Source organism: Anopheles arabiensis, chromosome 2 (genome assembly GCF_016920715.1).
Source record: "Anopheles arabiensis isolate DONGOLA chromosome 2, AaraD3, whole genome shotgun sequence".
NCBI classification, from domain to species: domain Eukaryota; kingdom Metazoa; phylum Arthropoda; class Insecta; order Diptera; family Culicidae; genus Anopheles; species Anopheles arabiensis.
Window position 1 is genome coordinate 60970468 of NC_053517.1, and position 27720 is coordinate 60998187.

General features: G+C 42.0%; 2 protein-coding genes and 1 long non-coding RNA gene across 3 annotated transcripts; all 3 read right to left on the bottom strand.

Moving 5' to 3' along the window:
* Nucleotides 1-44: 44 nt before the first annotated feature.
* On the bottom strand, nt 45-6304 carry LOC120906082. Its single transcript, XR_005740020.1, has 4 exons — nt 6254-6304; nt 6104-6198; nt 5994-6046; nt 45-375 (listed from the first exon to the last, which is right to left on the bottom strand). It is a non-coding gene; the product is annotated as an uncharacterized LOC120906082 (long non-coding RNA).
* A 9438-nt stretch (nt 6305-15742) lies between these two features.
* Nucleotides 15743-18559, bottom strand: LOC120893184. The gene is made up of 4 exons (XM_040294919.1): nt 18542-18559; nt 17205-17445; nt 17047-17138; nt 15743-16024 (listed from the first exon to the last, which is right to left on the bottom strand). The coding sequence occupies exons 1-4, from the start codon at nt 18557-18559 to the stop codon at nt 15743-15745; spliced, it is 633 nt and encodes a 210-aa protein (XP_040150853.1).
* A 4688-nt stretch (nt 18560-23247) lies between these two features.
* LOC120893193 (probable pathogenesis-related protein ARB_02861) lies at nt 23248-26099 on the bottom strand. Its single transcript, XM_040294931.1, has 4 exons — nt 26082-26099; nt 24743-24983; nt 24584-24675; nt 23248-23556 (listed from the first exon to the last, which is right to left on the bottom strand). Exons 1-4 carry the CDS (start codon nt 26097-26099, stop codon nt 23248-23250), a joined length of 660 nt encoding a protein of 219 aa, XP_040150865.1.
* Nucleotides 26100-27720: the final 1621 nt, after the last annotated feature.

Sequence of the window (27720 nt, forward strand, 5' to 3'; positions counted from 1 at the left end):
GCTCTGCTGCTTATTGCTGTTTTTTTCTTTTGCTTGTCGAAAACTGCTCGCCGTTGGCCACTCTCAGTAGTTCTCTCATAGGGTCGTCTCCGGTCACCAAAGGTCCGATTTTGGTACGACACGGTGCACTTTCACGGCGACAGTATCACGTCACAGTGTGTATTGAACACACTTTCAGTCGTCTTGTGAGAGAGCGAGGATTGTAACGGCTCTCGCTGGATCACAATTCTCACACACTACGGAGCTATTGCAGGCGTTCATCTAATACGGCGGTAATTCGCACTTTCAGTCGTCGTGTAAGGGAGCGAGGATTGTAACGGCACTCGCTGGATCACAATCACACAGTACGGTGTTGTTGTAGCCGTTCGTTCAATACTGTGAATGAAAGGTCCATCCAAAGAAGAAAGAGACAGAACATTTAGTATGCAGCTTTAACTGTTGCTATAGGAAACTGCGAACAGGATTGCCAATTTGAGCATACATCATTCAATAACCATGGCAATACCATACACAAATAAGAGGGACACAGATTTCAGAGGTTTTCCAAATTAGAGGAACAAAAATGTACTGGAAATCAAGGGACTGTGCCAAATGTTCAAATAAGAGAGGTTTTAAAAATTGGAGAGGTGTCAAATAAGAGAAGGTTCACTGCAGTTAAAAAAAAAATATATATATATATATATATACAGGCGTCCCCCGAGTTACGACCCCCTCGAGTTACGACGATTCGCAGATACGACGATTTTGATTTTGACAGTTTAAAGTTGTCATTGAGACGGAATTCGTATATTTTTTGAATTGCTGTGCTTATAACCGTTACAAACACATTTACATAGATTCCACAACTCTCCGGTCTTGAATTTCTATATCGATTTCGGTGAAAAGACATACATTATCGTACATTATTTTAAATAAAATACACGATTTCTTAGATTCCGACTCTTCAATTTCAGTTATAAACTTTATGTTCAGGCTTAGGCACGGAAGCCCTGCCAGTTGATTCGTGTTTAACGAAACACGAAGATCATTCGTTGAGTTCGGAGCGTTCGGGCACGATCGATTAGTTTATAAGTATAAGTGAATTGCGTGAAATAAACTCTCTTCTAATTGTGCAATACAAGGAACAACAGCCGGTAATTATAAAACGCTAGAAAAAGTTACACCGAAACGCGAAAGAACATTATCCGAAATCGTAAGATTGAACATTGGTGCCGTGACCAGAATAACGACGGATTCTGGTTTAAATAGTTTTACGGATTCTCGCGATATTTGTGATTATTGTACGTGTAACTTTGCTTTAGTCGCAACACCGTCGACCGACGACTCACTGTGTTCGTGAAATTTAGCGTCATCCTAAAACCAAACTATGGAAAACCAACAACGCATCCTATCGTCCAGAAGGACAGCGTTGCTAGCGATGTTACCGGATTACGAAAAGTTTCTCATAAACTTTTACCCAGAACGGGATGCAATGCAGATCGACCCTCTCATTGCAAAAATCGAACAGCTTTCCATCGACTTGGAAACTGTGCAATGCCAATTAGAAGACGCAGCAGTCACACAGGACGAAATTGTGCATAATGCCGTTGTACGCGATGATTACGATGATCGTTTGATACGCATAGAAGCCGTGTTAAAATCAAATAAAATGCGTTTGCAGCGAAATGAAAGCGCAGGGATAATTTCTTTGGCAGGGACAAAACAGACCACCATCGTGCTTCCCGGGTTAGCTTGTGGTTACACTCGTGCAAACAATACCACGGCGACACCTAGCGGAAAGCAAATGTCCTACCAGCATAAAAAGCTAAACCTTTACGCGAAGCTAATTCTCCGGCTACGACTTACGCACACACACACGCACATGGCCTATATGCTATACGCAACACTCTATAGCAAAATGCCCACAATTCATGCTCATGAATTCGGATGAACGATATCAGAACGCAAATACACTCAAGCTCTGCCTAAATTGCTTGCACGACAATCACCACACGCGTGATTGCTCGTCGCAACACAAGTGTAAGCACTGTAGTTCAGCACACCACACACTGATACACACACCGCACTACACCAGCACATTTGCCACTGCACCGAAGCCAGCTGCGCCAAATGCTTCTGCGTGTAATACACAAAACACCGACACATTTTCCACTGCACCGACGCCATCTGCGCAAAATGTTCTCGCGTGTTACACACATAAATTCGGTGCATTTTCCATTGCAACCAAGCCAGCTGCGCAAAATGCTCCGATGACACACACACACAACACTGACGATCACACGGCAAGCACTCAAACAAACAGCGATGCAGCACTGAGACAAACTTCTGAGAAATTTCTGTCTCACACACGCGGTTATTCATGCTAGCGATGCACATAGTATAATGCATCCTACAAGCGTACAGTTAGATGGTGTAACTCAGCTTATTCCAATCAGCAATCGATTCGCTTATACATCAAATACAAAACATAATTCGATCGACATTACTCTGATTGGTGCGGATCAATTTTCCATCCCGGTGCAAAACACGGTGCTTGCGAAGTTTGCGTCCAAAGCCACCCACTACGAGCTGGATGTTGGTGTTTTGATGATCCCCAAATTGTTCGAAATCTTTTACATGCCATCGGTAGCATGCATGGTATCACGAAATGAATCCACCGTGCGATTCTGTAAAGAAGAAGAAGCACAAGTTAATGATAGATATTCACTCAAAGTACGAAAGCACGAAAAGTTTCACGAAGTGACAAAACACCAAGCTGTTCACTTACCTATTGAGCTACATTTAGATAAAACGTATGACGTATCCAATTCACTTAATGTGCTCGCTGCTTTATATGCTGAACAGATCGAGGCGCGAAAGCTTTTACCATATGAGGAGGTAAAGGCTCACGTTATTTTATATGATCCAGAGCAAGATGATTCATGCGATTCACCAGCGACCGTGGAAGCATTTATCCTGCGCGTATTATCCTGCAGATTTCGTTTCTCACGGTATGTCAGCAGAATTCCTGAAAAGTAAGCTGCGGAGCTTCGGTCCGGATTGGTTTTGTCTACCCGCTTCCATCTGGCCCAACTCTAACCGTGAACCAACCGAAGAAACGAATCTTGAGATTCGTATGGTGAGTGCTACCGTAATGATAACGCCTACTAATTTTCCTTTGTTTACGTGTTACAGCTACAAGCGATTGTCGCGTATCGTTGCATACTGCATTCACCGCGCACGTAACACTAAGGAAAGGTCACGCACTCAACGAACAGCAGCACACCATCACGCACCTTTAATCATCACTACCCCCAGGACAATCGCATGGCAATCGGATTGAACGCGCAACATTTTCCATACGATCCGCAGTGTTGCGTTTTCTTCGCGCCAACTTTGCCTGTATTTTCAATGAGCCAAGCGATTTTACCCCTCCTACACGCGTTGTATCCTAAAGCACGCTTGTCGCGGCAGCGTTCACCACATACACACACACATCTCCACACTCAGGGTACGACATCTTCCCTGTTGCTATTCTGGACTTAGACAAAATTTGTGTTTCTTCATTTATTGTTCAAAAAAAGTAGTAGCTCCTAAGATCTGAACTTACAAACAAATATCAAAATGTTATGTTCTGCTAATGATATTGCACTAAATTTAATTGCACTACATTAAGTTTTTACATATCTTTCGTAAAAGTTCGTCAGAGTATGAAAATGTCGATACAATTTGTCATGAATAACTTAAATTTTAAGATTTTCGCGCATAAAATTATGACGCGCGCTGTCTGTGCGGCGGCGTAATTCGCTACTCGTATAGCCGTCTCGCTTCTTCTTGTGTGTGCTTTACCGTTGCTCACCGCATCAAGAACATTGCTGCTCACACACACGTCAGTCTGTGGCAAACAATTGGAGGGGGGAGGATGTGTCGGTTTGCTCCAGAAATCGTGTGTGATTTTGGTGTTCTGGATTTGGTTCCATCGCTGTTTGTTTTGGTGGAATTGAAAAGATAAGAATCATCAACCGATGTAAAACTGTGAGAGTAAGATGATGCTGATGGTGACTGATTCTTTTCTTTGTTTCTTTTCCTGCTTTCATCCACTGATGGCGTCGAGCATCGCCGAGGATGTGATCGAATGCGGAATATTCTAAACGAGGAGCTTCAGTCCGGATTTTGTTTGCAATAAGTTAAGTTATGATAACACACAAAGCATACGGAAAAAGAGTGAGTAATCTTATTCTTAATCTTCATTTCTTCAACAGCGCTGAACTAATCCTCCAGGTTACAACGAACGGTCAACGGATGAGGAAGGAGAGGAGGGACGGCAAAGGTACACGCACAAACGTGCACACATCAGCCTTCTCGGAGAACGAGAACACGGGAGGGGGAGACCGGCAACGTATAGAACCTTTACGCTCCCTCGTGCGTTCGTGTGCGTGCGCGCGAGCGTCTATGTGTGTGTATGTGTGTGCATGCCTGCGTGCGTGGCTGTGTGTGTTTTTGCCGCTTCGCATAACGAGATCCTACGGGATCACCTTGCAAAAAACAAGAGAGGGGAGGGGTAGGTGTATGTGTGTGTGTATGTGTGCTTGCATGCGTGCGTGGCTGTGTATGTGTGTGTATGTGTGCTTGCATGCGTGCGTGGCTGTGTATGTGTGTGTATGTGCGCTTGCATGCGTGCGTGGCTGTGTATGTGTGCTTGCATGCGTGCGTGTATGTGTGCTTGCATGCGTGCGATCTCCTACGGAATCACCTTGCGAAAACACGAAGGGGGGGGGGGGAGGAGTGTGTGTGTGCTTGCCTGCGTGCTTTGTGTGTGTGTTTTTGCGTTCACGTTCTACGGGATCACTTTGCGAAAAACACTAAGGGGAGGAGGAGGTGTGTGTGTGTATGTGTTTTTTTTTCTTTGCCGATTCTCTCGCGGATCTAGTTGTGTGCGTTAGTTTTTTTTAGTTTCTTCGAAAAATCTTCGAAAAATACCTGGGGGAGGATGTGTGTATGAAAGAATGTACTTCAGAAATGAAAGTTAAAAATAAAAAAACGAATATAAAATATGTTAAACGAAGTTTTAAGTGTGTCTGAACTCATTGCAATCCGAAAGAAAGCGAGGGGGGCTCTTAAAATGTAGTACACATGTATGCAACATGTATCGTGTCGCCGCGACGGTGTATCTCGCTCAATCCGTTAAGCCTGAAAAGTGCTTCTATCGGATCGTCTAATCGGGCGCCATTTAATCAATCCGTTAGCAAAAAGTCGCATGGATTTTGGTACCGGGGTACCGAGCGCATGAATACTGCAAACACTGTGCTACACCATACTGCGCAGCTGGATGCATTTTCAATGGATCTCGGGCAGCACGAAAAAGGCAACGTGGTGACGAAACAAACACCCTGGCGAACACTATCTTCACTCCTAGACCCTCTAGGAATCATTCGAGTAGGAGAAATATTACGGCATACTCAGCTGCCCTACCATGCAAAGCATCCTGTCCTGCCTCCTAAAATACAGCCGTTTACGCACATGATCGACAAGTGCCGTTACACGGAGCTTCATCAGCCAGAAGGAAGATCATTGCACTCGACGGTACGGGATGAGCATTGGCCGTTAGATGGAAGGCTAATTTTGTATTGGTCAGATGAGATAATTTTTTGTCGATGCACACGACAGCAACCGACAGTTTAACAACTACAACTTTCATCACTACCACGATTGACTGCGCGACGCGGTTTACCAGCACACAACGCGAGTGCTGCAAGCGAGCTTCATGAGCTAGTTAATCTGTTCCGCGGCGAACAACTATACTTATTCGTTACAGATTGCAACCGAATTTGCATTTGGCACTTTCTTCTACCCACACCACCACCCTCTTGCGGATTGTTGAAGGCAGCAGCGAAGACCATCAAGCGATAACCACCTACACTGCAGCTTTCCGGTCTAAACTTAATCGAGGCAGCGACGCGTTCGCGTCCTCTTCTATCAATGCCTGATGACCCTATCGATTAGTCGTCACTTACACTTAGCGCATATCCTAGTCGGCACATAGGTTCAGCATTTGTCGACGGCTTGCCTACAAGAAGTACAATGCATTTATTCTATGGCGATGATGAACAACAGCTTAGCTTACCTGGCAGAAAGATTATCCCGGAGATCGGTTTGCTCCTTCGCAACACCACACGGCATGCGCACACCGAAGACGATAAGTTGGCATGGGTATTAAAGCTGAAAGTAACGAAAGGTATTGTAACATGCCCCCTCATAAGAATTTGTATCTTACCTGCATCTGAACGCGAAGGCACATACGTTTAACTTCCGTTATCTATATTTGTTATTGTTTTGATTATTGACTTGCGTCAAGGGGGAGGATGTTCAGGCTTAGGCACGGAAGCCCTGACAGTTGATTCGTGTTTAACGAAACACGAAGATCATTCGTTGAGTTCGGAGCGTTCGGGCACGATCGATTAGTTTATAAGTATAAGTGAATTGCGTGAAATAAACTCTCTTCTAATTGTGCAATACAAGGAACAACACCCGGTAATTATAAAACGCTAGAAAAAGTTACACCGAAACGCGAAAGAACATTATCCGAAATCGTAAGATTGAACACTTTATAATCACATATATTCGACATACGACTATTTCGACTAACGCCTTGCTTTGGGACATTTTTTCGGTTTCAAATACAGTCGTATCTCGGGGGACACCTGTACAGGCGTGCCCCGAGTTACGACCCCCTCGAGTTACGACGATTCGCAGATACGACGAATTTGATTTTGACAGATAAAAGTTGTCATTGACAAGAAATTGATGTATTTTTTTTTAAATTTCTTGGCTGATAACCGTTATACACACATTTCCAAAGATTCCAAAACAACCCGATCTTGAATATCTATATTGTGTACGGCTTTTGGAATATAATTATTACATTATCGAACATTACTGTAAATAATATACACGATATCATAAATTCAAACTCTTCAACTTCGGCTCACTTATATTCATAGATATTCGACATACGACTTTTTCGACTTACGCCTTGCTTTGGGACATTTTTTCGGTCCCAAATACAGTCGTATCTCGGGGGACACCTATATATATATATATATATATATATATATATATATATATATATATATATATATATATATATATATATATATATATATATATATATATATATATATAGATATATATATATATATATATATATATATATATATATATATATATATATATATATATTTATATATATACATGTGTGTTTATTATTATATGTTTACATATAAAACGTTCAATCACACCTCACTATCATATAACCTTATTCAACTGACGTGTTGCACTGTCAGTTTGATGATAAACGCAGGCTCCTCAATAGATTCATTATTATCCCGATTGTTAAAGAGAAAGGACACAAACACAACACCCACGACTTGTAATTGTCGTTACAACGGTAGTCGTTGATTAGGAAAAAACAGTGCTAGTGAGCCGTAATACGCTTACGTAGTTTGTCCGGATTTGTAGCTACTACAAGATAGGGTTACGTATTCATCTCCGTGCAATTTTAAAAGTGCGGACGATTTGTGGCAACGCCGTTTTCTGTTTTCTGTCATCGACAGGACCATCCTCTTCTCGCTTTTTCATCACCAAACGTCGGATTGAGGTTAGGATCCTCACGTGTTCTTCAACACCAACACACAGGTAAGCAAACTTTTGGTTTTTAATTTCTCTTGTTTGTCTGAGTGACAGAGATAGAAAAACTTTTGCTACTGTGTTTCGGATAGTCACTATAAAATAGAACTATTCGATCTCTTAAATTTGAAAAATTAAAAACGTGTTCTTAGTGAGACGTTTATAACCGAAGCATTTTACGTGGAGAAATTCAACCATTGAGGCTTTCTGTTCGGATACAGATTCAATATCGAACGATTCCGGCAGCCTCTCATACGTGCCCACCAACGTTGATATTCCTCTCGAGCGCTTATCTTTAACCGATAACATGGAACAAATACAGGCGCAACTTGAGCAGCTTACGCATCTCGTACAGACTCTCGCTGTCTCTCACGAGCAACAGTCTCAAAAATACTCACACTTGATAGTAATACTCAGCAGGCTAGTAGTAGTGTAGCGAGTAGCGTAGCGCAGGGCACTAACCTTAGCGTTAATTTGGATGCCTTTTTTAAAATCCCAGACCCGATAAAGGCAGTCCCTGTGTACGATGGAAACAAAAACAGCTTTTGCATGGCTTAAAACAGCAGAGAACGCACTGAACATTTTTAAGGGAAACGTGCATTATGCCGTTTACCAAATGTATGAGGATGCTATAAGCAACAAAATACAGGGGCGTGCAAAAGATGCATTGTGCTTAGAAGGTAACCCTACCGATTTTCAAGATATCAAAGAGATTTTGACAAAAACTTTCAGCGATAGATATGATCTATCAACGCACATGTGCCAATTATGGCATAATAAAATGAACAATAGTACCAATTTAAAAGGCTATTACATGCAGACAAAGGAATTAATACAAAAATTAAGCAAATAGCAAGGCAAAACGAAAAATATAATGAGAGCTGGTCAGCTATAAACCACTTCATTGGCGAAACAAGCCTAGCTGCATTTATTGCAGGGTTACAGGAACCATATTTTGGTTATGTACAAGCAGCACGACCAGAAGATTTGGAAGGAGCATATGCATTTTTATGCAAGCTGAAATCCAACGAGTCCACAGCACAAAATTCAAATGTTAGAAAAGTGACCGAAGCGAAGCATTACACTTCACACAATGAAGGTTTGCAGAAGCGATTTGATGGCAACGCAAATAGACCAAGGATGACAAATCAAGCTTCGACATCGAGTTTCATGAGCCGTAACACGAGAAACGTGCACTCTTCTAATAGGGATTCTCCAGTTCCAATGGAAACTGAGTCTAGTAGAACAAGATTAACCTTGAATCAAAAAAATTTGAATACAACCGAAACATTAAATTCAAATTGCCCACGAAATTTTGAAAATGAGGAGGATGATATTTTGGTAAATTTTTGGGAAGCTGTAGAAACAACTTTACCGATTTAGATTTTCTTCCATACATAACAGGGACACATCCTAAAACTTTCTCAACGGTTTAAATTAACCTAATTAATTTAGTTAATTTAAATCCTAAACTTTGGATAGTGGTGCAAATAAGAATATTTTGAAACCGTTAATAATTCAGTCATTAGAACCTGTTAATACCGTAATAAAAAATGCATCAGGTTGCCATAATGTTTCACAGAAAGGGTCAATAAATTTGCTTGGACCAGAATTGCCAAATCAAATGTACTATGAATATGATTTCCATAAATTTTTGATGGAATTATTGGATCGCAATATATAGCTAGATGCAATTCTATAATTTACTATAGCAACGAAACAGTTACTATCGCTGGTAAAATTATTCCATTTGTTAAATATTTTCCAACCAACAAATTTTTCCATCACATAGTTACAATCGACACTTTAGAAAATGGTGATTGGTTTGTTCCATGCCATTAATTACTCTGTAATAATCTTATAATAGAACCTGGGCTCTACAAATCAGAAAACAATAAGTCCATCGTAAATATTATAAGCCAATCCCATATTGCACCAACAATTACAAACAGTTTTCATCTAAATGTAAATAATTTTGAAACAATTAACCCCATTCCATTAAAGGTCGATGAGCCACTCAACAAAAAGCAGTAGAAATTTTGATAAGGTCGGACCATTTGACACCTTATGAAAAAGATAATCTTTTTGATGTAATATTGAATAACCAACAAGTACTCCTTAAGAGTAATGAAAAACTTTCTTCAACAACCGCAGTTAAACATAAAATCATAACTAAAGACGATGAGCCAACGTACAGCAAAACTTATAGATTTCCAAATCATTTTAAAAAAGACGTAGAAGAGCAAATCTTGGAAATGATCGAAGATGGAGTAATTATTCCCTCGAATAGTCCATATTCGTCTCCCATTTGGGTAGTTCCCAAAAAACCGGATGCTTCACAAAAAAGGAAAATAAGAGTCGTAATAGATTTTCGCAAACTGAATGAAAAAACTATTAATGATAAATACCCTATTCCCCAGATAGAGGAAATCTTGGACTGTTTGGGAAAATCTACATACTTCTCGACATTAGATCTGAAATCTGGCTTCCACCAGATAGAAATGGACCCTGCACATCGCGAAAAAATGGCCTTCTCGACATCTCAGGGACATTTCGAGTTCACGAGGATGCCGTTCGGGTTAAAAAATGCCCCAGCGACGTTTCAACGTGCAATGAACCATGTACTAAGAGGATACATAGGATCGATTTGTTTTGTCTACTTAGACGATATTATTATAATTGGTAATAATTTAACATCACATTTAGAAAACCTGGATAAAGTGTTGAAAAGATTAGCAGCTTGTAATTTAAAAATTCATGTAAACAAATGTGAATTTATGAAAAGAGAAACAGAGTTCCTAGGTCATTTAATAACTCAAGATGGAATAAGACCTAATCCCGGTAAAATTTAAAAATCCTCGATTGGAGTCTACCTATGAATCAAAAGGAAATCAAACAATTCCTAGGGCTTACTGGTTATTACCGTAAGTTTGTGAAAGATTATGCTAGATTAACAAGACCCCTTTCAAAATGTTTAAAGCAAGGTGCTAAAGTAGCGTATGACGAGGAAGATTATAAAAAGGCATTTGAAGAGCCAAAAAAATATTATTGCTTCTGATCAAGTCCTTGCTTATCCGGACTTTGAACTGCCCTTCATTCTCACTACAGACGCAAGCAACTTTGCATTGGGAGCGGTTTTGTCCCATGTTCAAGATAATTGCGAACGGCCTATAGCATTTTCTAGTAGAACACTGAATAGTACATAATCCAACTATCCAGCAACAGAGAGATAATTTGGGCCATGCTATAATTTGGGCGGTTAAAAGTTTAAGCCCTACCTTTACGGGATAAGTTTTCGTTAATCACGGACCATAAACCTCTTACGTTTATAAAAACATCTTTCAAAAATTCGAAAATACTGAATTGGCGTTTAGAGCTAGAAAACTTCGACTATGAAGTTAAATACAAAGAAGGAAAAACTAATGTGGTACGTTGCGGAAAAACTAAAGATGCATTGAGCAGGAGGACTGACCCTGACAAATCTATACGAGATATCAATGCTTCCTCGGGCATGCGCAGAGGAATATTCACGGCTCAGACGCGAAGAGAAAAGAGTTCACCGCTCCATGAAGCATGCTTTGGAAGAGCAAAACATGCGGGAACTCGAGCAAACCAGAGAGGCGTACGGACCGACACGAAAGTTTTACCAAGCGATAGCAGGTTACCGAAACAACGTTGTACCTAAGGTAACTTGCTGTCGTTACAAGGATGGAGATCTGGTCAGTAACCAGCCAGAGGTCCTCTCGCGGTGGGCTCAGTACTTTGATGAATTACTCAACGACCAGTTTAACGAACAGCTAGAAGCGCCACTAGCAGATAGTCTCATGCTACTGCCACCTAGCATAGAAGAAACACGAAAGGCTATCCGTCGGCTGAAAAATAACAAGGCACCCGGAACCGACGGAATTGCAGCCGAACTGGTCAAGAATGGAGGTGCACGACTAGAAAACGAGATTCATCAAATTGTTACTGAGGTGTGGGATAGCGAATCGATGCCTTGTGATTGGAATCTCGGCATCATCTACCCCATATACAAGATGGGAGATAGGTTGGACTGCAACAACTACAGGGGTATTACGGTGTTGAATACTGCCTATAAAATATTCTCCCTGATCCTTCAGGATCGCCTTGTCCCGCACGTCGAAGAGATAGTAGGAAACTATCAAAGAGGATTCCGAAACGGAAAATCAACCACTGATCAGATCTTCACCATGCGGCAGATCTTGGAGAAGATGGCTGAATACAGACACGACACATACCATCTCTTCATTGACTTCAAAGCCGCATATGATAGCATAGCCAGGGTAAAACTGTATGACGCTATGAGCTCTTTTGGAATCCCGGCCAAACTGATAAGGCTAGTTAGAATGACTATGACCAACGTCACATGCCAGGTGAGGGTGGATGGAAAACTCTCAGGACCTTTTGCTACCACCAAAGGTCTGCGCCAGGGGGACCGGCTTGCTTGTCTCTTATTCAACTTGGCGCTAGAGAGGGCCATCCGTGACTCGAGGGTGGAGACTACGGGAACCATCTTCTATAAGTCAACCCAGATCCTGGCATACGCTGATGATATAGACATCATTGGTCTGCGGCTCTCCTATGTAGCAGAAGCCTACCAAGGGATCGAGCAGGCGGCAGAGAGCCTCGGATTGCAGATAAACGAGGCAAAGACCAAACTGATGGTGGCAACATCAGCGGGCCCACCAACAAATAATCAGAATCTACGTAGGCGTGACGTGCAGATAGGTGAACGCACTTTTGAAGTCGTCTCACAATTCACCTATCTTGGGTCAAAGGTCAGCAACGACAACACCATGGAAACTGAGTTGCGCGCAAGGATGCTGGCTGCCAACCGGTCATTCTACAACCTGAAAAATCAGTTCACCTCAAAGAACCTGTCGCGACGGACGAAGCTGGGACTATATAGTACCTATATAGTACCAGTACTCACATACGCCTCTGAGACATGGACACTGTCCAAATCTGACGAAACCCTCTTAGCCGCGTTCGAGAGGAAGATGCTCAGAAGGATACTTGGCCCCGTATGTGTGGAAGGACAATGGAGGAGCCGCTATAATGACGAGCTATACGAGATGTACGGCGACCTCACTGTCGTACAGCGTATAAAGCTCGCCAGGCTCCGGTGGGCTGGTCATGTTATACGCATGGAAACGGACGACCCAGCCCGTAAAGTCTTTTTAGGCCGTCCACAAGGACAGAGGAGGCGTGGTAGGCCCAAATTGAGGTGGCAAGATGGCGTGGAGGCGTCCGCCATTAAGGCCGGGATAACGGACTGGCAGACGAAGGCGCGAGACCGTGAGCGGTTTCGGACACTCCTGAGGCAGGCCAAGACCGCAAAGCGGTTGTAGTGCCTGATAAGTAAGTAAGTAATGCTTCCTCCATTTCAGACTCTCCAAGAAGTGGAACAAACCGAAGTAGCGAAACGATTCATTCTGGGGATATATCCGGCGATTACTTTGTTCACTACACAACAAGACCTGTAAATTTGTATCGCAATCAGCTTATATTCAAATTAGGAGACACAAATGCGATTGTTAAAGAAACACCATTTGTAAATTTGCAAAAAACTGTTATCACTCAGAACAATTTCGATTCAAGTAATGTCAGTTGGTTTTTAAGCATGTACCACAACGGAAAGCAGACCACTATTTTTGCTGCAGAAAATCTTATGCAAACGATTCAGGAAACATTTCGTAGTCATAATTTCACAAAAGCTCATTATGGTAGAAGATGTAACAAGCATTGATAGACAAAATTTTCTCGTTACATCGGAGCATGACAGAGCCCATAGAGGTATATGTGAAGTAGAATATCAGTAACGGCGATCATATTTCTTTCCCTGCATGCTAAAAATGATTAGAAGTTATGTTAACAGCTGTGAAATTTGTAGTAGTCATAAGTACGAACGCAAGCCTTACAATATAAAAATTTCACCCAGACCGATTGCCCATAAACCATTAGATCGCGTTCATATGGATATTTATATCATTAATAAGTGTAGTTTCTTATCAATCATTGATCCATTTACAAAACATCTACAAATGATGTACCTTAAAAACAAGAACATAGTACAAGTTCAAAAGAAGTTAGCTACTTATTTTTCAATCAAAGGATTGCCTAAAGAAATCATAACAGACCATGAGACCACGTTTATGTCTGTCCAACTAAAAAGTTTTTTGTCGTCGTTAGGAGTCTTGTTACAATATGCATCTTGTTCAGAATCGAATGGGCAAATTGAAAAAACACACTGCACAATAACAGAAATCATTAATACAAATAAGTATAAGTATGAAGGAGCAGATACAAGATTTTTAACAAAGATTGCTGCTACCCTTTACAACAATAGCGTGCATACGGCAACGAATTTACACCCAACGAATTGTTGTTTAACAATTCTAAGGCCGAAAATACACGGACCGGAATTTCGCGGCCGCGGAATTCCTGTAGGACAGTTATGTCAATAACTGCAATTTGACAATCAATAACCTACAGAAATTTGACCCGACCTGGACGTTTGTTTACAAATATTGAGCAACGCTGTTACTCGAGTCGAACCTAATTTACTCTCAACTCACTTCCGAATTATTATAAGCTAACAATGTTTCGTGCAAAAGAGCAGCTGCATTACGATGGACAAGTGCGTGGGCAAATTTCATTCGTTTGCATACGATGTCGCTTCAGCAAGCTCCGCCAGCTAGAGAATGGATGCGCCCAATGCTTCGCAAAAGGGATGAGCAAGCGAGTCGGTTGCTAGCGTCTATTTTGGAAGAAGAATTGGATAATACCATAATTAATTTTATGAGATTGTCTAGAAACGATTTCGATTACCTTCTTAAGCAAATCGGTCCAAAGATTCAAAGAATGGATACGAATATACGTTTAAGTTAGTCAGCCAAAGACAAGCTTATAATTACCTTGCGGTATTTGGCTACAGGAGACTCATACAAAACCCTTGAATACGCCTTCCGGGTATGTCGGAATTTTGTTTATTCTCCAAAATATACTTTGTCTTTGTTTGTTATTTAATTCAAATTTGTTTTAGATTTCAGCACAGGCAATCGGTCAATTTGTACCGCAAGTGTGTGACTGTCTTGTGGAAGTCCTTCGAGAGCAGGTAAAGGTAAGACCCAAAGAAAAATCATCATGTTGATCTGTTGTTTTACAAGTATATTTCTGCAGCGAAACTAACTGTGGGATGGGTAGATCTTGAAGACGTTGGAATCAGTTGATAAAAAGATAATTAATCGAGTGCTTATAACAAATATAAGTCAATATTTTGAAATTGTTAAGGGGTTTGTGTATGAGAACGCTGATTACGAATTAGGAACGTGGCGGCTTTATAGATGGATGCTGTAAGCGGTAGCCAAGGTCAGTGCAAAGAAAGGGAATTCCGTATATGAGCAAACTGCTCGGTATATGAGTTACTTGTAAGTTAATGGTCTAATGTAGACGCTGGAGAGTTTCTTGCATGCATAAAAGTCTAAGTCTGTGAACTAACTATGATGAAAATATTGGAATTTAAATTCAATAATTCATAGTATATTTCATATAATAATATATAATTCATGTCTTTGCATTGAATGCATTTAACTTTACTTAAACTTAAAACATGTTAATTCACGTCTGGAGAAAGCGCCGCTTTACATAAACTGTAAAAGAAAAGAAAATTTATTAGTTTACATGCCAAAGTCGCTGATATCTAGCTATGTACAAATAACGATTGCTAACTTAAAGAACGGGTTTGAAAACCACGACTTCTCTTCTTACCTATTCTATCGCCTCACCTGGTATCCGAAAATTTCCTGGAAATACTCCTGTTCCTCCTCTTGGACCACCATGCGTATGCGCATTAGGCATCGCATCCGGTTTTCGAGCGGCCAATCTCGAATGATGTGGGCAATCCCGGACAGCTGACCATCCACTGTATCGGTTGGGTTTTTGAGCTGGCTGGCCAGTTTGATTGAGGCATCACCCACCGTCCGCAAAGCTGCAACCACCTCCTCATTGTATGCAAGATTAACCTCTTGCTAACGCCTTTTAAACCGCCTTGACGCTACATTTGGCGGAGTAGATGGACGAGGCGGTGTGGCATAATGTGACCGTCCACGTTGCGGTGACGGCACACGCGAGGTCCAGGTCGAGGTGATGGCACACGCGACGGTCCTGATCGCGGAGACGGCATTCGCGATGGTTGAGGTCGCGGAGACGGCACTCGCGATAGTCCAGGTCGCGGAGATGGCACACGCGACGGTCCAGGCTGCGGTGACGGCACACACGACGGTCCTGGAGAAGGTGTGAGGGCCTCGTCCAACACCTCTATTTCCAAATGAGAAAGCTAAACAAAAAGATACTTTAGTTTAAATATTGATTGACACTTTCTGATTGGGATTACATTCTTGTTTTATTTCTCTTTTTTCTTTTCGCAGTTACCCACATGCTCCGACGAATGGAAACGAATCGCGCAAGGCTTTCAAGACAAATGGAATTTTCCACATGCAATCGGAGCAATTGATGGAAAACACGTTATGATAAAGTCTCCTCCACATAGTGGAACCGACTATTTTAATTACAGAAGGCATTTTAGCATCGTTCTGCTAGGTGTAGTTGATGCCAACTGTAATTTTATGTATGCAGACATTGGCGCAAAAGGTCGAATATCTGATGGAGGGGTTTTTAAAAACTCAATGCTTCACAAAAAGCTTGAAAGAAATGAATTGGGAATACCAAGCCCTGCACCATTGTACCAAACATCTCGCATCCTCGTCCCCTATATGCTTTTAGGCGACAAAGCCTTTCCTCTAACAAAATACTGCCTTAGGCCATTCAGTGGCTTCACGGAAAGAGGATCGGTAGAGCGTAATTTTAATCTTCGTCATTCAACTGCCAGGCGGTCTGTAGAAATGGCTTTCGGGATACTCTGTGGAAGGTTTCGAGTGTTAAGAAAGCCTATCGAACTGCGTCAGGAAAATGCGAAAAAGTTATCTTGGCTTCTAATTATTTACATAATTTCATAAGAAGAGATGAGGATGTACGGTGTCAGGATAACCGTCAATTTCTTTCCAATGAAGAAGAGGAAATAAATAACATGCGTGCACTCGAAACAAACAGGTCGCGACCTAATTTGAATATGTTGCAAATTCGGATGCATATTGCAAACTATTTACAAGAAAATTGAATTCAACAATTAATTTTTATAATGAAATTTTTAATAATCATACAATTGAATTTGAATAAAGAGATACTACTAATTGGCTATAAAAGAGTGATTGCCTTTTAACATGTTTTTAATATGTAAAATAAAAATATAACTCAAACCATATCCAAAAACCTTTTTCCTTGTTCATAATTTTAACTTACGGTGTTAACGGTATTTCCACAATCAGTCGTTGCGTCTAAGAACGACATCGCAGCAAAAGCGAACCACCGTGGGTGATCAATTTCATCAGCTCCTGAAAATAAGATATGAAATGTCCATCATAAACATATTGTTATTACTTTCACTTAAAAATACATACCAGATCCAGTTACCATGCTCCGGTTCAATTTTGAGCGGTACTTCCGGTAAATGGATTGGAGCGATGCCCACTTCTCTTTAAGTTCATCGATTGGTTGGTCCATTTCTGCTGCGATGTCGTTCCACTCATCATTTCTATGATGAATATTTTTGTACTCTGGATGTTGCCGGTTCCAGACCGCCTCATGCCGAAAAACACAATCGATAAACGCAAGCACAACCTCATCACTTATGTAGATCGTCTGGAAAGAGAACATTTTTGTGAGAATATTTGTCGGATCATACGCACCGACAGAGCCGTTTCGATAAAGGGTTTTTTTTCGGGAGAGTCATTGTTCTGTTTCGCTGAGACCTGGTTAAACAAATCCAGCTCTTGCCGTTAATTGGCAGCAAATTGCTAGCACAACATAAATCATTAGTATACAATTCGTTTATGGACTGCACCAGAATGCGCTTTGCCAGCTTAACAATTACGGTAACTCACAACAACTTCTTGACCTATACGTGCCAGCGAGCTCCAGCTACTGCCAATACCACTGCTGCGAAAATAAGGTTCAATTACTCACGCACTGACCTTACTGAAGTCTAGAGACTAATTTTCTCCTTTGATCAATCATTTCAATCGTCAAACTATACATTCGACCATGCTACGAACATTTTCACAGATTTCATGAGAACCGCGTTGCGGAAATCTGCTCCTATTAAACAGCCCCATCGCGAACCTCCGTGGGGTGACCGCACATTGCTTGCCTCTAAAAAAGCGAAACGAGCTGCCACAGCAATTTTTTCAAATCTGTCAGCTAGAAAGAGCCATCTTCGACTAAAAGCCATCCTGGCTAAGTTTTTCTCCTGGTGCAAACGTAAGGCCGCAATACGACGCGCGTTTTCCGCGCCCGCGGAAACGCGTATAACAATCCAGCCATATAAATGAAATGTCATTCGAACGCGCTACCGCGGAAACGCAGAGATGCTCATGCTGGATATCTCTGCGGAACTGTTATACGCGTTTGAACGCGCCCGCGGAAACGCGCGTCGTGTATTTGCGGCCTAACGCACTAAGTCAATAACTTCCGCGCAAACCAATTATTCGTCTTCCTACTAGTTGCTAGTTGCTAGATGCAGTTGACTAGTTGCTGGATGCAGTAGACTACTTTGTATGGTCATAAACATGGCGCGCGCGCTTCGTTCCTGTGTGTTATAAGACACTGCGCATTTATCAGGATTCACTTCTACGTTCCTGCCTGAACACTGCGACGTCGACCAATACTGGCGGTCACTGAAACCCGGACCCTTTTTCGGCTCTCGAAACCCCCATCATAATATCATCCTTTGACATACCTTCTTTCGTTTTTTCATTGCTGGTTTGATATCTAGAAATTAAACACAAAATTCTTTATCCTGTAATTATATTTTGAAATGCAATATTTACCCATTTTCCGTCTTGATGTGCTCAAATTTAAGGCAACAGAATTCGAAGTGCACAATGTTTACCTTTACCTCAAACGGTACACAATAACGCAATGACAACGGAATTTTCCTGCCGCGAAACCGCAGAAATACTGCATGTGGGTATCTTTGCGAAACAGCAACCGGGATAGCCGGCGCGGAAAAGTGACAGTTTGATTGTTATACATCTGTTATACGCAGGCGGAATTCCGCGGCCGCGAAATTCCGGTCCGTGTATTTTCGGCCTAATAGTGTGTGTGGTATGTGTTGAAAGAGCTCGGCTTTTTCCGCTCCTTGCTAGAGCGCGGTATAATCTGACAACGATGACAGATAGTCAGAACACATACAGAACGGAGTGAAGCCAGATCGTGTATTACAGCAAGCTACCCACCACAAATTGGCGACGAGGACAGGATTAATTTTCTTTTTTCATATTTGCAACACTAGATTGAAGCATTTGAATTGAAATAAAATAGGGTAAGTTATCAGAGAAGGACGAAAGAAATGGGGAAAAGAATGATTAAGAGCAGAAATGAAATAATGCGTTGAAAGCGTCATAGTGTTAGTGCTGGCTTGGGTTATGCGGAGTACAAAGGAAGACAAAAGGATAAGTGAAGTGAATGCTCTGTGTCGAGAAAACAGAATGGCCGCCTCGGGAGAAAAAAAAAAACAAAAGAGATGTGTAGAAAGAGCTGTGTCAAGCAAACAGCAGTGAAGCGTTATGGAAGCGAAAGGCAAAATTATAAGATCTATAAAAAGCGCTGTGTCTCGAAAACAGCAAGGCCGCGTCTTGCAAGCGGATGAAAGAATTGAAAATGCCTTTAATGAGCCGTGTCTGGAAGCGGTAGTGAAAAACGAAGAAGAGGAAGAAAGAGAATCAAATAAGTACGCGTCTAGAGAGCGGAAAAAAGCGAAGAAGAGGAAGGAAGAGAATTTAATAAATGCGCGTCTAGAGAGCGAGGAAAAAAGGAAATACTCGATATTTATAGAGTTATGACTCGGGAAAGAGTCATGAATCTGTCATGAAAGAGTGAACTAATAGAATACTTGATCGTATTCACAACCTGCTTCATTTCAGGGAATCAGCGATGGAACCAAACAAATTATTTGGGAATTTACCACCACTGTCGTTAGCAGGCGTTCCCCTAACCGAGCGGTGAACAAAATGGACGACGTGGAAACGGGGGTTCGAAATTTGGTTGCGTACGGCGGAGATAGTGGACGGAACGGAGGAAAAGAATTTACTTTTAACTTGTGGTTCTCTCGAGCTGCAAGAAATATTTTTCAGCATTCCAGATGCAGATGCAGAGGCGGACGTAGACCAGGGCGTAGACCCATAAGAGATTGCTATTCTTAAATTGGATGAATATTTCGCTCCACAAAGACACGAAGCACACGAGAGATTTTTGTTTTGGTCAATGAAACCGGAGCCGGAAGAAACGCTAGAGAAATTTGTAATGCGTGCCCAAGCTCATGGCTCCAAGTGCAATTTCGGGGCAACTGCGGCAGAGAGTGCAGGGATTGCAATCATTGACAAAGTACTTCAGTTTGTACCGGAAAATTTGCGAGTCAAACTTCTGCAAGAATAAAACTTGTCTCTGGACGAAGTCATTAAACAAATAAATTCGTATGAAACATCCCGAGTTGCCAACGAACAAATAAGCGGTAGGAGTAAATCTTTTGAAATAGATAACCAACACATCCATCATATAAAAACATTGTGTCGATTCTGTGGTCGTACCCATGGGCAACAATCTTGCCCGGCACGAGACAAAACGTGCACAAAATGTGGCAAGCGAGGTCATTTCGCTGTTGTATGCTACTCAACCAAATAAGAAAACGGCAAAGTTTGCAAGGAAAATTCACGCAATCCAGGATGACGAAAATGAACCTCTTGAGTGCGAATTAGTGGAGATGGTATCTTCGGCAACGACTCAGACGAATTGATCTGGGCGAAAGTAGGCGGTATCCTTATCGAGATGCAAATTGATTCTGGAGTCCAGTCGAATATTATAGACGATAGAACGTGGGCGTCAATGAGGAATAACCAAGTCAAGATCATCGGCGAGGCACGGAGTCCGGATCGGAAGTTCAAGGCATACGCTCAGACCGATTGTTTAGAAATAATTACGATGTTTGAGGCGGAAATAGCTATTGCGGACGGGTTGAAAGAACTCCGAACAGTTTCCAAATTTTACTTAGTTAAAAATGGTCCACAACCACTTTTGGGAAAAATCACTGCAAAACAGCTTGGAGTATTATATGTTGGATTACCTAGCCAGCATGAATCAATCAACCAGGTTGAAACATTTCGTGCGTTCCCCTCAATTCGTGGAGTCAGCATCCACATTCTAATTGATAAGACGGTGACACCCGTAGCTCAGCGACTCCGACGATTGCCTTTGCCCATGCTAGAAAAAGTTGATAGTAAACTAAACGAGTTGGTCGCTAAAGACATAATAGAGAAAGTATCGGAACCGAGCAGCTGGGTTTCACCCATGGTGATAGTTGTAAAAGATTGTGGAAGTATTCTGCTTTGCATAGACATGCGGCAAGTTAATAAAGCAATTTTGCGAGAAACGCATCCACTACCAACCATAGAAGACATACGTTGGAGAATGAATGGTGCTAAATACTTTTCTCGCCTTGACATAAACGATGCTTTTCATCAACTACTGCTCGATGAAGAAAGTAAAACTCTCACAACTTTTATCACCCACCGTGGACTTTAACGTTATAAACGAATGATGTTTGGGATTTCATGCGCTCCAGAGAAATTCCAAAAATATTGGAACAAGTTTTGGTCGACTGTCCAAACACCGTCAATTTTATCGACGATATCATAGTTACGGGAAAAACTGAGACCGAACACGATTTAGCACTAGAGAACGTGATGGAAAAGATTGAGGAATATGGCATTTTACTTAATCAATCCAAGTGTGTTTTGAAACTCACAGAAATCGAATTCGTTGGCCAACGCTTTAACCAGAACGGAATGCTCCCTGCACTAAACAAAATTGAAGCAATAAGAAGCTTTCGGCCACCCAAAAATTGTGAAGAGGTTCGGAGTTTTCTGGGATTAATTACTTACGTGGGAACGTTCATTCCAAACTTAGCTACAGTTTCATTCCCACTACGCGAATTAACAAAGAACAACGCCGAATTCGTTTGGGAGCGAAACCAGAACAAAGCATTTAACGAACTGATCCGGTTAGTTTCTAACGTCGAAAGATTAGCCCATTTTGATCCTCATCTAAAAACCCGAGTAGTGGCAGATGCGTCCCCAGTAGGGTTAGGAGCCGCCCTCCTTCAGTTCCAGAACGAGCAGCCTAAAGTAATAGCTTATGCCAGCAAGAGCCTAACGAGTACCGAGCAACGGTATGCACAAACAGAAAAGGAGGCACTAGCGTTAGTATGGGCCGTGGAACGGTTCCAAATCATCTATTCGGAATACGATTCGAGCTGGAAACGGACCATAAACCTCTAGAGGCTATCTTTAGCCCCACATCTTGTCCTTGTTTGCGGATTGAGCGTTGGGTCTTAAGGCTGCAGGCTTTTAGCTATGATGTAATTTATCGGAAAGGAAAAACGAATATAGCTGATCCTCTGTCTCGGTTGTCAAGTCCTACTGAAGTATCAGAATTTGATCCAGATTCTACAGTATATATCCGCAGCGTGATGGAAAATGCTGCAATGTGCAATGTGCAAGAGGTAGAGATTGCTTCTTCGAATGATGCCGAAATGCGGGCTTTTAAGGAGTGTTTGGAAAGAGGTGCGTGGAATTATACAGATGAACTACTGAAACCTTACCAAGCATTTCGGTTGGAACTAGGAACAGTTGGAGACCTAGTAGTCCGCAGTAGCAAACTAGTAATACCGAAAGCTATCCGGCAAAGAATGCTAGAACTGGCACACGAAGGGCATCCTGGACGCACTAAAATGCAACAACGGCTGCGATGTACTTGCTGGTGGCCAGGAATGGATGAAGCTATTGCTCGACTGGTTAGCAGCTGCTCAGGCTGCCAATTGGTCAGCCAACCAGCCATGAACCGGAGCCCATGAAGCGAAGGCCACTACCACATAAGCCTTGGGTAGATGTAGCAATCGATTTTTTGGACCCACTACCAACTGGTGATTATCTACTGCATGCAATGCATTTAACTTTACTTAAACTTAAAACATGTTAATTCACGTCTGGAGAAAGCGCCGCTTTACATAAACTGTAAAAGAAAAGAAAATTTATTAGTTTACATGCCAAAGTCGCTGATATCTAGCTATGTACAAATAACGATTGCTAACTTAAAGAACGGGTTTGAAAACCACGACTTCTCTTCTTACCTATTCTATCGCCTCACCTGGTATCCGAAAATTTCCTGGAAATACTCCTGTTCCTCCTCTTGGACCACCATGCGTATGCGCATTAGGCATCGCATCCGGTTTTCGAGCGGCCAATCTCGAATGATGTGGGCAATCCCGGACAGCTGACCATCCACTGTATCGGTTGGGTTTTTGAGCTGGCTGGCCAGTTTGATTGAGGCATCACCCACCGTCCGCAAAGCTGCAACCACCTCCTCATTGTATGCAAGATTAACCTCTTGCTAACGCTTTTTAAACCGCCTTGACGCTACATTTGGCGGAGTAGATGGACGAGGCGGTGTGGCATAATGTGACCGTCCACGTTGCGGTGACGGCACACGCGAGGGTCCAGGTCGAGGTGATGGCACACGCGACGGTCCTGATCGCGGAGACGGCATTCGCGATGGTTGAGGTCGCGGAGACGGCACTCGCGATAGTCCAGGTCGCGGAGATGGCACACGCGACGGTCCAGGCTGCGGTGACGGCACACACGACGGTCCTGGAGAAGGTGTGAGGGCCTCGTCCAACACCTCTATTTCCAAATGAGAAAGCTAAACAAAAAGATACTTTAGTTTAAATATTGATTGACACTTTCTGATTGGGATTACATTCTTGTTTTATTTCTCTTTTTTTCTTTTCGCAGTTACCCACATGCTCCGACGAATGGAAACGAATCGCGCAAGGCTTTCAAGACAAATGGAATTTTCCACATGCAATCGGAGCAATTGATGGAAAACACGTTATGATAAAGTCTCCTCCACATAGTGGAACCGACTATTTTAATTACAGAAGGCATTTTAGCATCGTTCTGCTAGGTGTAGTTGATGCCAACTGTAATTTTATGTATGCAGACATTGGCGCAAAAGGTCGAATATCTGATGGAGGGGTTTTTAAAAACTCAATGCTTCACAAAAAGCTTGAAAGAAATGAATTGGGAATACCAAGCCCTGCACCATTGTACCAAACATCTCGCATCCTCGTCCCCTATATGCTTTTTAGGCGACAAAGCCTTTCCTCTAACAAAATACTGCCTTAGGCCATTCAGTGGCTTCACGGAAAGAGGATCGGTAGAGCGTAATTTTAATCTTCGTCATTCAACTGCCAGGCGGTCTGTAGAAATGGCTTTCGGGATACTCTGTGGAAGGTTTCGAGTGTTAAGAAAGCCTATCGAACTGCGTCAGGAAAATGCGAAAAAAGTTATCTTGGCTTCTAATTATTTACATAATTTCATAAGAAGAGATGAGGATGTACGGTGTCAGGATAACCGTCAATTTCTTTCCAATGAAGAAGAGGAAATAAATAACATGCGTGCACTCGAAACAAACAGGTCGCGACCTAATTTGAATATGTTGCAAATTCGGATGCATATTGCAAACTATTTACAAGAAAATTGAATTCAACAATTAATTTTTATAATGAAATTTTTAATAATCATACAATTGAATTTGAATAAAGAGATACTACTAATTGGCTATAAAAGAGTGATTGCCTTTTAACATGTTTTTTAATATGTAAAATAAAAATATAACTCAAACCATATCCAAAAACCTTTTTTCCTTGTTCATAATTTTAACTTACGGTGTTAACGGTATTTCCACAATCAGTCGTTGCGTCTAAGAACGACATCGCAGCAAAAGCGAACCACCGTGGGTGATCAATTTCATCAGCTCCTGAAAATAAGATATGAAATGTCCATCATAAACATATTGTTATTACTTTCACTTAAAAAATACATACCAGATCCAGTTACCATGCTCCGGTTCAATTTTGAGCGGTACTTCCGGTAAATGGATTGGAGCGATGCCCACTTCTCTTTAAGTTCATCGATTGGTTGGTCCATTTCTGCTGCGATGTCGTTCCACTCATCATTTCTATGATGAATATTTTTGTACTCTGGATGTTGCCGGTTCCAGACCGCCTCATGCCGAAAAACACAATCGATAAACGCAAGCACAACCTCATCACTTATGTAGATCGTCTGGAAAGAGAACATTTTTGTGAGAATATTTGTCGGATCATACGCACCGACAGAGCCGTTTCGATAAAGGGTTTTTTTTCGGGAGAGTCATTGTTCTGTTTCGCTGAGACCTGGTTAAACAAATCCAGCTCTTGCCGTTAATTGGCAGCAAATTGCTAGCACAACATAAATCATTAGTATACAATTCGTTTATGGACTGCACCAGAATGCGCTTTGCCAGCTTAACAATTACGGTAACTCACAACAACTTCTTGACCTATACGTGCCAGCGAGCTCCAGCTACTGCCAATACCACTGCTGCGAAAATAAGGTTCAATTACTCACGCACTGACCTTACTGAAGTCTAGAGACTAATTTTCTCCTTTGATCAATCATTTCAATCGTCAAACTATACATTCGACCATGCTACGAACATTTTCACAGATTTCATGAGAACCGCGTTGCGGAAATCTGCTCCTATTAAACAGCCCCATCGCGAACCTCCGTGGGGTGACCGCACATTGCTTGCCTCTAAAAAAGCGAAACGAGCTGCCACAGCAATTTTTTCAAATCTGTCAGCTAGAAAGAGCCATCTTCGACTAAAAGCCATCCTGGCTAAGTTTTTCTCCTGGTGCAAACGTAAGGCCGCAAATACACGACGCGCGTTTCCGCGCCCGCGGAAACGCGTATAACAATCCAGCCATATAAATGAAATGTCATTCGAACGCGCTACCGCGGAAACGCAGAGATGCTCATGCTGGATATCTCTGCGGAACTGTTATACGCGTTTGAACGCGCCCGCGGAAACGCGCGTCGTGTATTTGCGGCCTAACGCACTAAGTCAATAACTTCCGCGCAAACCAATTATTCGTCTTCCTACTAGTTGCTAGTTGCTAGATGCAGTTGACTAGTTGCTGGATGCAGTAGACTACTTTGTATGGTCATAAACATGGCGCGCGCGCTTCGTTCCTGTGTGTTATAAGACACTGCGCATTTATCAGGATTCACTTCTACGTTCCTGCCTGAACACTGCGACGTCGACCAATACTGGCGGTCACTGAAACCCGGACCCTTTTTCGGCTCTCGAAACCCCCATCATAATATCATCCTTTGACATACCTTCTTTCGTTTTTTCATTGCTGGTTTGATATCTAGAAATTAAACACAAAATTCTTTATCCTGTAATTATATTTTGAAATGCAATATTTACCCATTTTCCGTCTTGATGTGCTCAAATTTAAGGCAACAGAATTCGAAGTGCACAATGTTTACCTTTACCTCAAACGGTACACAATAACGCAATGACAACGGAATTTTCCTGCCGCGAAACCGCAGAAATACTGCATGTGGGTATCTTTGCGAAACAGCAACCGGGATAGCCGGCGCGGAAAAGTGACAGTTTGATTGTTATACATCTGTTATACGCAGGCGGAATTCCGCGGCCGCGAAATTCCGGTCCGTGTATTTTCGGCCTAATAGTGTGTGTGGTATGTGTTGAAAGAGCTCGGCTTTTTTCCGCTCCTTGCTAGAGCGCGGTATAATCTGACAACGATGACAGATAGTCAGAACACATACAGAACGGAGTGAAGCCAGATCGTGTATTACAGCAAGCTACCCACCACAAATTGGCGACGAGGACAGGATTAATTTTCTTTTTTCATATTTGCAACACTAGATTGAAGCATTTGAATTGAAATAAAATAGGGTAAGTTATCAGAGAAGGACGAAAGAAATGGGGAAAAGAATGATTAAGAGCAGAAATGAAATAATGCGTTGAAAGCGTCATAGTGTTAGTGCTGGCTTGGGTTATGCGGAGTACAAAGGAAGACAAAAGGATAAGTGAAGTGAATGCTCTGTGTCGAGAAAACAGAATGGCCGCCTCGGGAGAAAAAAAAAAAACAAAAGAGATGTGTAGAAAGAGCTGTGTCAAGCAAACAGCAGTGAAGCGTTATGGAAGCGAAAGGCAAAATTATAAGATCTATAAAAAGCGCTGTGTCTCGAAAACAGCAAGGCCGCGTCTTGCAAGCGGATGAAAGAATTGAAAATGCCTTTAATGAGCCGTGTCTGGAAGCGGTAGTGAAAAACGAAGAAGAGGAAGAAAGAGAATCAAATAAGTACGCGTCTAGAGAGCGGAAAAAAGCGAAGAAGAGGAAGGAAGAGAATTTAATAAATGCGCGTCTAGAGAGCGAGGAAAAAAGGAAATACTCGATATTTATAGAGTTATGACTCGGGAAAGAGTCATGAATCTGTCATGAAAGAGTGAACTAATAGAATACTTGATCGTATTCACAACCTGCTTCATTTCAGGGAATCAGCGATGGAACCAAACAAATTATTTGGGAATTTACCACCACTGTCGTTAGCAGGCGTTCCCCTAACCGAGCGGTGAACAAAATGGACGACGTGGAAACGGGGTTCGAAATTTGGTTGCGTACGGCGGAGATAGTGGACGGAACGGAGGAAAAGAATTTACTTTTAACTTGTGGTTCTCTCGAGCTGCAAGAAATATTTTCAGCATTCCAGATGCAGATGCAGAGGCGGACGTAGACCAGGGCGTAGACCCATAAGAGATTGCTATTCTTAAATTGGATGAATATTTCGCTCCACAAAGACACGAAGCACACGAGAGATTTTTGTTTTGGTCAATGAAACCGGAGCCGGAAGAAACGCTAGAGAAATTTGTAATGCGTGCCCAAGCTCATGGCTCCAAGTGCAATTTCGGGGCAACTGCGGCAGAGAGTGCAGGGATTGCAATCAT

Bases quoted from the DNA above. Each gene is read 5' to 3' on its own strand.
- LOC120893184 (XM_040294919.1), bottom strand. The intron at 17,139-17,204 runs GTATGTATTTTT...TCTTATTTTCAG, and splicing joins GAGCATGGTAACTGGATCTG to GAGCTGATGAAATTGATCAC. The intron at 16,025-17,046 runs GTAAGTTAAAAT...CTTTTTGTTTAG, and splicing joins GTGGAAATACCGTTAACACC to CTTTCTCATTTGGAAATAGA.
- LOC120893193 (XM_040294931.1), bottom strand. The intron at 24,676-24,742 runs GTATGTATTTTT...TCTTATTTTCAG, and splicing joins GAGCATGGTAACTGGATCTG to GAGCTGATGAAATTGATCAC. The intron at 23,557-24,583 runs GTAAGTTAAAAT...CTTTTTGTTTAG, and splicing joins GTGGAAATACCGTTAACACC to CTTTCTCATTTGGAAATAGA.